The sequence below is a fragment of the Haliaeetus leucocephalus genome, unplaced genomic scaffold, assembly GCF_000737465.1.
Source record: "Haliaeetus leucocephalus isolate CR32 unplaced genomic scaffold, Haliaeetus_leucocephalus-4.0 Scaffold13, whole genome shotgun sequence".
Classification (NCBI taxonomy): Eukaryota; Metazoa; Chordata; class Aves; order Accipitriformes; family Accipitridae; genus Haliaeetus; species Haliaeetus leucocephalus.
In genome coordinates, this window is record NW_010972449.1 from 3,887,878 (window position 1) to 3,899,120 (window position 11,243).

Here is an 11,243-nt window from a genome sequence, read left to right on the forward strand (position 1 = left end):
GCCTCCCCTCAGCCCCCTCCCCACCCTGAGCCCAGCCCCCGACAGCTCCCTCAGCCCGGCCCGGCTCCCCGCTACCCCCGCAGGCTCCCCCCGGGCCCCTCTATCCCGCCCCGGGGCCGCCGTTGATGCGCGGGGCCGCACCTCGGAGCCGATCATGTAGAACTCGCCGTCCTCCTCCAGCTGAAACTTGACGGGCTTTTGCCCGAAGGTCTTGCTCAGCGCCATCATCATCATCGTGGCGGCGGGACGGGGGCGGCGGGAGCGCCCGGCGTCCTGAGGGGCGTCCTGAGGCGGCGGCGGCGGCGGCAGCGAGGGGAAAGACGACGGGCGGCGCCGCGGCCTACTCCAGCCGCCACTCCGCGCATGCGCCGCCGCCGCGGCCCGCCCTCCCCCGGTCCCGCCTGAGGGGAGGATGGCGACGGGAGGGCAGCGCTTAGAAAAGAGGCGTTTTATTGGCGCGGGGCGGTACATAAATACAGAGAGTACTCGTACAGGGGGGCTGTGCAGGCTCTACAAACATTTACAGCGGCGTTCGTGGGGAGGGGCCGGCACCGAGACCCCCGGGGCCTGGGGTACAGGTCACCCCCCCCGCGGCCCCGCTCGCTGTCTCCAACCGGTCACCCGGGTCGGGGAACGGCGAGGGGCGCGGGTGGGTCGGCGGGTGAAAAGGGAAGAAATCGGCCGCAGCCCCTTTGGGGTTTGGTTTTGGGTTTGGTTTAGGGGTTTTTTTTGGTATAAGGTGATGTAGCAACGAGACTGTGCAAAGAGCTGGAGCGGGGCTGTACGGTGTCAGCCGCCAGCCCTGGGTGTCCGGGCGGACTGGGAACACTGGTACGAGACCGATCAGTGCAGTCGTGAGCAACCCAGGATGGGGAACCTGACTCGGTATGAGCACAGGGAGCGACGGGGCAGCGTCCAGCACTGGCACCCAGCACCGTGGAAGGAAGGGGGCCCCTTGTCTATGTACAAATCGGTATAAAATCCTAAGGCGTACTAGTGATGCAACATAAAACCGGGAGTAGGGCTGTGGCAGGGCCCTGGCAGTCACCGCGGCAGCCCTGGTGAAGTGACCCTGGCAGCAGCCGCACGTCTGCGTTCCTCCGCAGGTACAGTCGGTGTCCTTCAAAGCCCCTGGCTAAGGCTAAGGGAGGCGTCTCGGTGGAAGCCCTCCTCCAAGGCCAACGTCTGGAGCAGCAAAGGGCTGCTGTTGTGAGCTATGTAAACATAGGAAATGCCATCGGATCAGTTCTACAGGATGGGGTCCGCGTTAATTAGGAGAGCGTGATCCCGATCCAGGCTGGCTTGATGGCTTTTGGGATGCTATTGCTAGAAGAGCGTGGCCACGTTAAGTGTTTAGTGGCCGCTCTTGCCTGCAAAGAACACGGCAGATGCTTTTACATTGATAACAACTGAAGCTGGGGCTGCTGGAACTGGACAGGAGCAAACTTTGTCACTTGTTATGACAGACACCTGTTGTGTCAGATGCTGAGCCTGGAAGGAAGCCAGGAATGGCAGAGGGAACCCTCTGTGTGGCTGCTGGAGGTAAGGGCGATGAAAGGGGAGCGTGGAGGACACAGGCATCCCCCTCATCTGAAGGAGTTGGAGGAAGGTGTACAGCTGAAGAAGTCCTGGCTGATCTGGCGTGGGTAGCCCTCCAGCACTTTCACCTGGACTGGGTCAAACTTCCAGTAATCTCGACCTCTCAGGAAGTAGGCAAAACCTGTGGGTGAGAGAGGAAGGGTTAGAAGAGGCAGGGTTCGTGCAGCTCAGAGCTCTTTCCTAGCATTTTGTCTAGCTGACGCTGCAGCATGTGCAGTACCAAAAGAGAGCCTGGAAGAGGCAGGAGATGCTGCTAGATTATTTTCATTGAACCCAGGCTTGTGGCTTACACTGACTGTTCTTTCACACTGTTTTGGTGTTGATGGGAGAAAAAACAGGATGGATTTTATTTTATATGCCTGGTGGTTTTAAGTATGCTGTACCCATGTAGTGACCTGGCCCTGTGAGGGCAGAGGACGTCTAGAAGCTGAACAGGGCCTATGACAGGGAGCTTGTGAAGACCTGCTGCAGACCATCTGTTACTGTGGGGAAGCTGCCCTGGGATTTAGGCTCTGGAAGCAGCGGGAAGCCATGCCACTGCATCCTTTGGGAAGAAAGAGGTCGTGACCACACCTGTCATCCCAAGCATGCTGGCTGTCCCCAGTGTTTCTGTGGCACTACCATACTGTCTTCAGCATGGGGCACATCTGGGAGGACTAGGCAATACCAAAAGCGGCCTGTTCATTCAGGACAGCTGTCTAGGCTAAAGCGTGGGCATCGTTTCTGCTGTCTTCTCGTCACTTTCTATGTCAGGAGAGGTAACAGCTGGCTAGACTCTGTCCATTTCTTGGTCAGAAGTTTGAATTCTTTCTATCAGATACTTAAGTGTTGATTGTCGCAATGAATAATGATAAAAATTCTCACTTTTATGGGAGAAGCCTCAGTTCTCTACCCACTGGAGGGAGCTGCCCCTTTCTCTCTGCACTATATGGCATGTGCTGCGGCTGGGAAGCGTCCGCTACTACCAAATGTCTAAATCTGCCCAGTTCTTCCAGCTGGGCAGTGGTGTCAGCCTAAGCACCCACCCTAGAGCAGGCCACGTCCCTGCAGCACTGACCAAACTCATCCTGAAAAGCCGCGTCTATCTCCGGAGGGACGCCGCGCCAGTCAGCCATGGTGCGGGGGTAGATGTTGTCCACCTGGCGGGTGTGAGGGTTGAAGCGCCAGTAGTTGCCCCCACTGAAGATGTAGATCTTGTTCTTCTCAGCCCCCCACACCAGAGCTGCCTGCACAGGGGATGCAGGGAGTCCCAGCTCCACAGTCGGGGTGGGACCAGATACCCGTCTCTCACCATCATAAATCCAGTACTGAGAATCTGGCAAGGAGACAGAAAAGGGAGACAAGGGGTCAGAAGCTTTTTTGGTGTCTGATAATTTGGCAGTGAACTGCACAACTGCAGCTGGTGCCTTGGCAGAGTTCCTAGGGAAAGCTGCGCCTGAGAGGCAAAAACCCCACCAGTGTCATAGACACTGTCACTGATGGGTGCCCAAAGTGCCATCAGTGCAAGGAGTTGACTTCCCACCTCGGTCCAACCTGGAGGGTGTCAGTGGTGGGACGAGGAGGACCATTTTAGCAGATGTCTTTTCTCCTATTTGTGAAAGGTATAATAAAAGACTTGGCTGGAGGATACAGCCTCTGCCCTGCAAACTCAGCGCTTGGAGGAGAACATATGTGGGCATGCACAGGCATAAAGGGGGCATGTGGCTGTAAAGGAGCAAGCTACAGAAATGAGGAAGAAATTGCCAAGCTGAAACAGAGACTGGAAGCATATTTCCAGATTAGATTAAAATGGGAATCTCTCTAATTAGCCTACGGCATGTAATACTTTCCCCTTATCTCATTTTAACTCATGGTAGGAGCCTGCCAATTTTAGCACTGTAAGTCCTAGTGTGCAGGTCAGGTGCTAAGTAATCTGTTTATGCAGGAACACTGCCTGCAGAGCCACGTGGTGTGCTTTCTGGTACTCGGTCTCACAGCACGCAGACGGGGCATGCACACGCAAGGCAGCTGAGCACCCACGTCATTCTGCATCCCCACTATTAAATTTACACTTGGAAAGAGCACTAAGGAAAACAGTGGAGCTGAAACAGGGGTTGTGGCTGGTCTTGAACTCCAGAAGTGGCCAGGAGGAGGTTTGGCTCCCTGTGGGTGACTGGTTTTTAATCCCCGTGGTGGCAGGAGGTTGCCTGGCTCTGCACACAAGCCCCCTGTAGGCTCACTCAGTCTGGGGGTACTACTGAAGCTCTGCATCCAGGCCTCGGAGGTGCAGAGAAGATGCTGTCCATCCCCTGAGCAGGGCCTCAGGGGCACAGGCTCAGGAGTTTCACAACCTGTGAAAGCATCTGGGGCTGTCTTCTGGCGCAGTGCTTCCAAGGACAGCTGGGGAGATGGAGCGAGTGTTTCCTTCCTCCTCCTCTGCAGCATTGCCAGGGCAGAGGCTCAAAACAAGTGTTTGTGTTCCAGAGGAGGAGAATGGCATATCATGGCTGTGTCTAAAATAAAAGTGACCCCTCCTTCTCTCTTCCTCCCCAATATCTGCTAAAAAGTTTAGACTAAACAGAGAAAGAAACAAATAGCAAGGATCACTGGATTGCTGAGGATGCCCAGAAGGTTTTTTCTCCCAGGAACTTGTTGGGTCCTGAATACCCTTCAGTAAAGAAGACGCATTTCCGAGCTGTCTGATCCCAGTCCAGCTCTTACCTTGGAAAAACCAGATATTGCCCAGAGGGTCCTCGAAGGTGGCATCGACAGAGCTGGGGATCCCCTGCCAGTGGCGGGAGGCCAGGGCTGGGTAGCCATCCTGCAGCTTTCCAGCTCGGAGCCGCCACACATAGCGGGACTTGAAGAAGAACAGCTCCCCTCGGATGGTGGACGCGGCTTCGAAAGCTGTGTTGCAGGCATCAGGCTGCACAGACTGCCAAAGCACGGTCGGTCAGGTGCTTGGACTTGTGGGAGCCCCCCCTTACCCAGGCTGGGTTCGACAGACGAGAAGTCCCTGCGCCCAGGCCTTTACCCTGCACCGCATTTGGCCACCCTCACTTTGAGCCCACAGAAGGGCCATACATCCTCCTGATGTCTCATCAGCAAAGCCTGCTAACACCCTCTGCTCCTGGCAGCAGAATCTTTTCCTAAATGCTGTTTAAATCCAGCCCGTTCCTAAGGGACACTGCTCGGAAGAAGACCTCCCAGGCATGGTTAGGCAGAAGGAGGTTTCAACAGCAGGATCCCCTGCCCTCTGGCGTCTACAGCACTCGCTTCAGGCATGGCCTGGCCAAACAGCTCCAGGGCTGCAAAACTCTGTGGGTCGCTAATGCAACTGTCCTGCTTTCAGCTAGTTTTGGTTGGGTATGTGCTGCCCAAAGATCCCCTCCCCGCACATCCCAGGCTGGCTGGCAGTGCCAGCCATGGGGTCCAGACCTGGGCTCAGCAGCGTGCGTTGGAAGGTACAGACACCAAACCATGTGTAAGCCTGCTGCTGGCCTCCTGGTGAGGACAGTCCCAGCCGTGGTGTTAGAGGAGGACACGGACAAGCTGTTGACTCACCTCCACGTTGGTGATCTCATTTGTTTCAAGGTCTGGCTGGGGTGGCTCTGCTGGCTGAGTTGGGGTTGGGTCGGGATCCAGTTTGGGTTTCCCATAGAGGTACTGGATACCTTGCTTGTCATCCTCACTCAGGCTTAGTGGGTAGCGGAAGATGTAGAAAGGAGACATTAGTGACTTGGAGACAGCTGTGTGCTGCAGGCCCAGGACGTGGCCAAACTCATGAGCAGCCACTTGGAGAAGGTCAGTGCCTGCAAAGGGAAAAGATGGAAGATGCTTTTGCCTGCTTGTGCGGGGGACGTCTGCCTCCTAGGCTCACTTCTACCAATTATCAGCCACTGACAATGCATTGAGGTATGTTGTAGGAGCCTAATGCCAGGAAAGATAAACCTGTCTTGACTACAGTGCTCACAGGTTGTTGTTCCCAGGGTTTTCCTGGAGCGCTCTGAGTGGATTCATACATTGAGGTAGTACTAGCCTGGGCATGTTGGTAATTTGTAATTCTGTCGCCAGGGGCTTCTGTACCCCACCAGCTATCAGGAAGAAAAGGGTTTTCTGTGTGCTTTTGGGTAGAAGAAATTTGCACGGGGAGGAAGTCTGGCCCATAGAAGTAGATGTCGGGGTGGTAAGGTTAGATTTTGTCCACCCAGCCTTGCAGCAGTTGTTGGCTACAGCAGCAGCGTATCAGGTCCCACTTAGATCACATCCACTGTGGAAGATACCTGTGTCAGTGAGGATTAAAACTTGCTAATGGCCATTGTCACACAGACAGCAGAGGGAGCTCCTTTATTGCTTGTGTGTGGACTGTAGCAAGAAGGTGACATTTAGAAATAAATCCATAAAAAATGATCCAATGTCAAGGCCTGGGCCGCCTTCACCAGACTCAAGTAGATTTATGGGAGATCACATTTTAGGAATACATGACCTTGGAGCAACTAGAAAAGGAGAGGGGGAAAAGTCGATTTCAGTATGCAAAAATGTGTCATTTGGCAGGTGTTGTATAGCTTCCAATGGATCATTTTTGAAGTTGATGAATTTCAGGGAAAGCTAGAAGAGAGGCATATTAAGCAGCAAAGCTTCTGAGCAGGGCTGGTTGTTGACAAGTCCCAGCGTATTCATTCACTTTCCCTCAGCCAGAAATCCTCCAAGCTGCAGCCCAAGTGATGAGAAGGGCAGGGATGCGAGTCAGCCAGCCTCGCTGCTCCAAGCAGGATTTCCCTGCTGGCTCCAGGGGAGCAGGTCACTTCTCAGCACTGGGACAGGATGGAATGGGACGGAATGGGACAGGGAGGGATGCAGCTGGGAGGAACACCTGGGAAGGGCAGAGGGGAAGGTGAGCCCCTGTCTTCCTCTGCTGGTCAGCTTTACGTTGAAGCGATGAATTTGCACAGCACTGACTCAATTAAATCGACACATCTAGGTCAGCTGAGAAAGTGGGATTTCTATGTCAGTGATTTATGACAAACTTTCAGACACTTCTGTTTAGCTTGGCAGACTCCTCACTCGATGCTTTCCAGTGTTGGCAGATCAGCTGTGCTATTGTCAGATTCTCTGGGGAAGGTGAACAACAGCACACCTGAAGGAGCTGTGCTGGGCAGCATCACTGTGTCCCTCACAGAAGGTCCTCCACATGGAGTCCTGCTTCTTGCACAGCTCTGGGGTGACCCCAGGGCACACCTTAGCCCTCCTTGTACTTCTGCTCTCCCGTCTGTAAAATGAGGCTAAGGATTTCCCCGTCTCACTGAGAGCTGAGTCAAGGATTTATCCATGTTTATATTGTAAAGCTCTTTTCAGCATATTAAATGGCAATTAGCTGCAAAGAGCTTTTACAACATTTATTTATGGAAGACGTAGAGGAGGAAAAAAAGGCCATGGAATAGGGCTGGTTTCTGACGGGAACTGGCATCCATTTTCAGTTCCTGGTTTGCCTCCAACACTGTCTCTGTGGGAGAATGTAGGAAATTCTTCAACAACACAGGCAGCCCCAACAGATGGTGAAAAATGGCAGAGCCCACCTTTCTCTCAAGAGCAGAAACACTTCTGCAGAAATGTCTGGTGCTCTCTGGTTCTTGTTTTGGGTCAGCATGAGCAGGGTCGGAGACATAGCGGTCCTGTGCCTGACGCAGAGACTCAAGTTGGCGTACAACTGACAATGACGTGGACTTTGGGGGAGCCCATCTGAGCCCTGAACGTGGCAAAATGTTTGGGAAACCTCAGAGAGGCAGCAGTTTAACTTGGGCTTTGTGATTGTTTCTTTGTCCCTGTAGATAAACTGGGAAGGAGGAGGAGGGGCTGACCTGGGTTAATTTTGGTGGGTCTTGCAGAAACTGATGCTTTGGGCACTGATCCAGATGGTCCAAGGCGGTACTGCAGTACCTCATGAGATACTGTGACACCAGACCCTGAGTGCCCAAGCAGAGAGCTACCAGCTTGGATCTATTATTAGCAAAAAAAAAAAAAAAAAAAGAAAAAAAGAGTCTTGACTCAATGTGGTGTTGTTTATGGTCAGAGCATTCCCAGGCTACGGGGACAGAGCTGGAGCCTGGGTGGTTTCCCTTTATGGACTTGTTTGAGGACAGATGGTGAACAGTGCTTGCAGGGACTGGGGCTGAGGCTGTCCTTTGGAAGACAACCGTGTCACCTGGTGCTTGAGCCTCAGTTTTCCTTCATCCTTCCCTTGCTTTATTTCTAATGGCTCCTGCCAATGCTGGGTGCAATTCTCAAGTGGCAGGGCACATAGCTGGGCAGAGGAGCTGTCTCTCTTTCTTTCCCCACAAAGGGGGAGCCCACCAGGCAGCCAGGGTCCTGGTTGCTGGACACTGGCTTTGATGTGGCTGAAAGATGACAAGGAAAGACCTCAATACTAACAGTAGGCTTGTAAGTGGTGGGAGGCGACAATGCACACCACAAAAATGATTGTTGCCTCTCAGTTTTACAGGGCCCCTGTTCACATCACAACGGAATAATTTCAAAGCACACCGATAAGCATCCTGGAGCGTCCACAGCTCCCCTTGAAACAGTACCGTACCCAGGTTGTTCCCAATCGTCCAGGTCTCATCATAGTCAAAATGGACGTCTCCCTCCCGGTGTGTCTTGGGGAAGAATGCGTGTGCCAGGATTCCTCCGGGCCCATCAAAAGGCAAGTTGTCTCCATGCCAGTACCTGGAGGGAAGACACGTTGCACCTCAGACAAACTGTCACGTACCTCCAGTGAACAGCGTTGTATGGCCGAAGGTGGGGAGCCACTGCGAGGGGACAGCAGCTCTCACTCCCATCCCATGTTCATCCCACCAGTCCAGATCAACTGCTCGGAGCCCTTCTGATTGCCACAAACCCACTTCTGAGGAAGCAGAGCTTGGTCACACCAAGCATTGAGGAAGCAGAGCTCGGTCACGCCAAGCCCTGGGGAGTTCGTACGTTTTCTCAGGGATGTTTCTCTCCTCCCCCTGTTCAGCTGATCATGGAGCCTAAAGAATTAAGGAGATGACTGCTCAAGCCAAGATTAAGTCAACATAGCTGAGTGGTGGGGGGATGCGGAGGGGCAGCCGGCAGCGAATCCAGCCAAAACCTCAGGTCCTCGCTCAAGCCAAGCCCACTGTTGAGTAATGAAGGTAACCCATGAGAGACATGGCCACTTTAGAGAGCTGAAGGAGGCACAGGCAAATACACAGCATGCAAATTGCATCACTGCTTGGATGGTCTCCACTGCCTTTATTAGTTCTGTGCAAACACGCAGCAGAGGGAAGTCTTTGCCCCCATGCGTATTTTGCCAAAAGTGAATTTCAGGCCAAGAGCCAAGATTCATTTAACCAAGAAACTGTATTTGTCTTTGGGCAGACAGTTACGTTGATCAGTCAAGGGACAGGATGGAGGACCTGAAGATGGAAAGTCAAAACAAATGCTTAGGAAAACAGTCTGTGGGCAGAGAAACGTAAATATACCAGGAAAATTAATGAATGATCAGTAACAGTACTGTGCACCGCCAGCATGGAACAGCTGCACTTACACCAAGCAGCCCACAACTGACAAAAAAAAACAAACCCCAAAACATCCGTGTCTGAAAGCAGAAGTGAACCTCCATTTAAGTGCCTAACTTGTGTGCTGGCAGTTCTCTGCTCTGGTTAGAGGCTTGGGGTCTTGCGTGGAAGGTTGCTTCTCTGTCTGGGAGGAGGGTGCTGCTGCCCACCATGCTCACCTTGTGAAATCGATGACGATGTCAGCCCGTCCCTCCTGCACCTCAGTGAAGGTCAGCGGGGTCACATCACTCCACACTTTCAAAGCTTCCTCGATGGTCCTTCTTACTTTAGCTTTTACAAGTTGCCATGGGAACCTGATAATTCTGAAAGGCAATGGACACTGGATGAGGAGAGCATCAGCCGCTGTCCCATGGACACTGCTGTCGTGAAGACACTAGCTGTAGGATCAATGTCACTAGGGCTGCCACTCTCTCTCAGCACCAGAACGTTTCCAATCCATACAAGCACTGCCCCGGCACCCTCTTCCAAGCAACATGTGCAGCAGATAAATGCCATTAGTATTGAAACCCTCTGGCTGGTGGGCCCAGAGGTGAGCTCTCTGGAGAGCTTTGCAGATCTGTGTTTTCCTGAAGTGCTGCAGCATTTCCCAGGTCTGTCTCCTGTGGGTCCACCCCCACAGAGGTGCCTGGGAGTGGTGTGATGTGATTTCTCCTCCTTAATCTCTGCATTTTTTGCCCCTGGAAACCTGGGCTCACTCAGAGCAGCTGCTGCCTCTTCTGCCCTCCTATAACATAAGCAGGCTGTAAGGTCTGCCACAGATGGAGCTTTCTTTCCCTTAACAGTGTTGGTGTGTGTTCATCTCTGCTGTGTTTCTTTCTTTAACATTGTTACCAAAAAAAAAAAAAGAAGCCTTTCTGTTATCTACAGGCCCCTAACACTATGAGGAACTGTCTCCTGCATTTAATTAAACAGAAAATGATTTACATGCTGTCAAGGTCCATACAAGTGTGCTCACTTCTCCACTCATGCCCCTGTGGGCAACTGGGGAGGCAGCACAACCCTCCCGCAAGCCTGTTGAGCAGATTTGCAATTGAGAATGTGTGGGGTGATTTGGGCAAAACTTTACACTGAAGTCGTGTTTATGGGAACATCAATAACAGCTGAATAAAAAGGTCTTTTTAAAATAAACTGTGAGGTGAGCCCACAGCGGGGTGGCTATAGGGGCAAAGGTACAGCACGAGAGGACTGGTGTTGGAGGCTCGGCTCGGCACGTGTCAGGGGTTTGATGTAAGGAAGTGATTGTATGTGCACGGGGGTGTTGATGCGGGACTGAGCGAGGGGTGATGCAATGGCGGTGCAGAATGCGTTTGGGCAGGGGTGGGTGGGCAGCTGTGTTTATGGGAGGGTGTGCATGAGGGGATGTGGAGGCGCTGGGTACGACTCTGCTGGTGGTTCAGCATGTGGCTCCCCTGCCCCCTGGCTGCCCTCCAGCTTTTACGGTCACATCACAGCGTGCCGCACTCCAGGGAACATCAGACTGAGAGGTTTGGGGAGGGAGAAGCAAACCAGCCTGACTCCCGTTTTCAGGCCTCTCTTACTTGTAGGTGAGATCGGTCTTGTCCCAGCGTCCACCGGAGAGGACAAACCGCTTCTGCCGGTTCCGCCCGTTCTGGCCATCTGGCAACACTGGGAGGTCCGGCACGCCACAGCGCGGTGGGTTCCAGCGTGCCACCTGCTCATCCGCACCCACCGGGAAGCCCTTGGCAGGCACACCGGTCCCCACAGCATTCACCAAGGAAGACAGCCAAGGACTCTGCTCCTTCCAGGTGTGATGCTTTCGAGACATGTCCTAAAAGGGAAAAGCAAAGCCATGACTTCAGTGTCTGGGAAGAGACATCCTGATGCAGAGCGGTGAACATCTGCCCACAGCAGTCCTGCAGTGGTGAGTTCCTCTGCCTGGGGCTGTTCCCCCACTGCTAGGGCACTAACTGCTCCCCACAAACATCCTCCGTTCCCTGGGCTCTGCTGCTCTGAGGCCAGGTCGCACCTGGGAGGCACTGTGTCATGCCATGGCACCCCCTAAGCACTGGGCTATTTTTGGTCCACTTTTCCTTGGCGGCTGGCCGG

The 11,243-nt window shown here is 53.4% G+C and overlaps 2 protein-coding genes across 3 annotated transcripts in view; both read right to left on the reverse strand.

Moving 5' to 3' along the window:
* SMARCB1 (SWI/SNF related, matrix associated, actin dependent regulator of chromatin, subfamily b, member 1) overlaps positions 1 to 290 on the reverse strand; it is a 12,689-nt gene extending 12,399 nt beyond the window's left edge. For both annotated transcript variants that reach the window (XM_010575512.1, XM_010575529.1), the window contains exon 1: positions 142 to 290. In XM_010575512.1, the coding sequence (XP_010573814.1) occupies positions 142 to 234 (93 nt within the window). In that variant the 5' untranslated portion in view covers positions 235 to 290. The remainder of the gene's footprint in view (positions 1 to 141) is intronic.
* A 1,296-nt stretch (positions 291 to 1,586) lies between these two features.
* MMP11 (matrix metallopeptidase 11 (stromelysin 3)) lies at positions 1,587 to 10,962 on the reverse strand. Its single transcript, XM_010575881.1, has 7 exons — positions 10,715 to 10,962; positions 9,335 to 9,478; positions 8,168 to 8,301; positions 5,143 to 5,390; positions 4,300 to 4,513; positions 2,657 to 2,914; positions 1,587 to 1,720 (listed from the first exon to the last, which is right to left on the reverse strand). Exons 1-7 carry the CDS (start codon positions 10,960 to 10,962, stop codon positions 1,587 to 1,589), a joined length of 1,380 nt encoding a protein of 459 aa, XP_010574183.1.
* Positions 10,963 to 11,243: the final 281 nt, after the last annotated feature.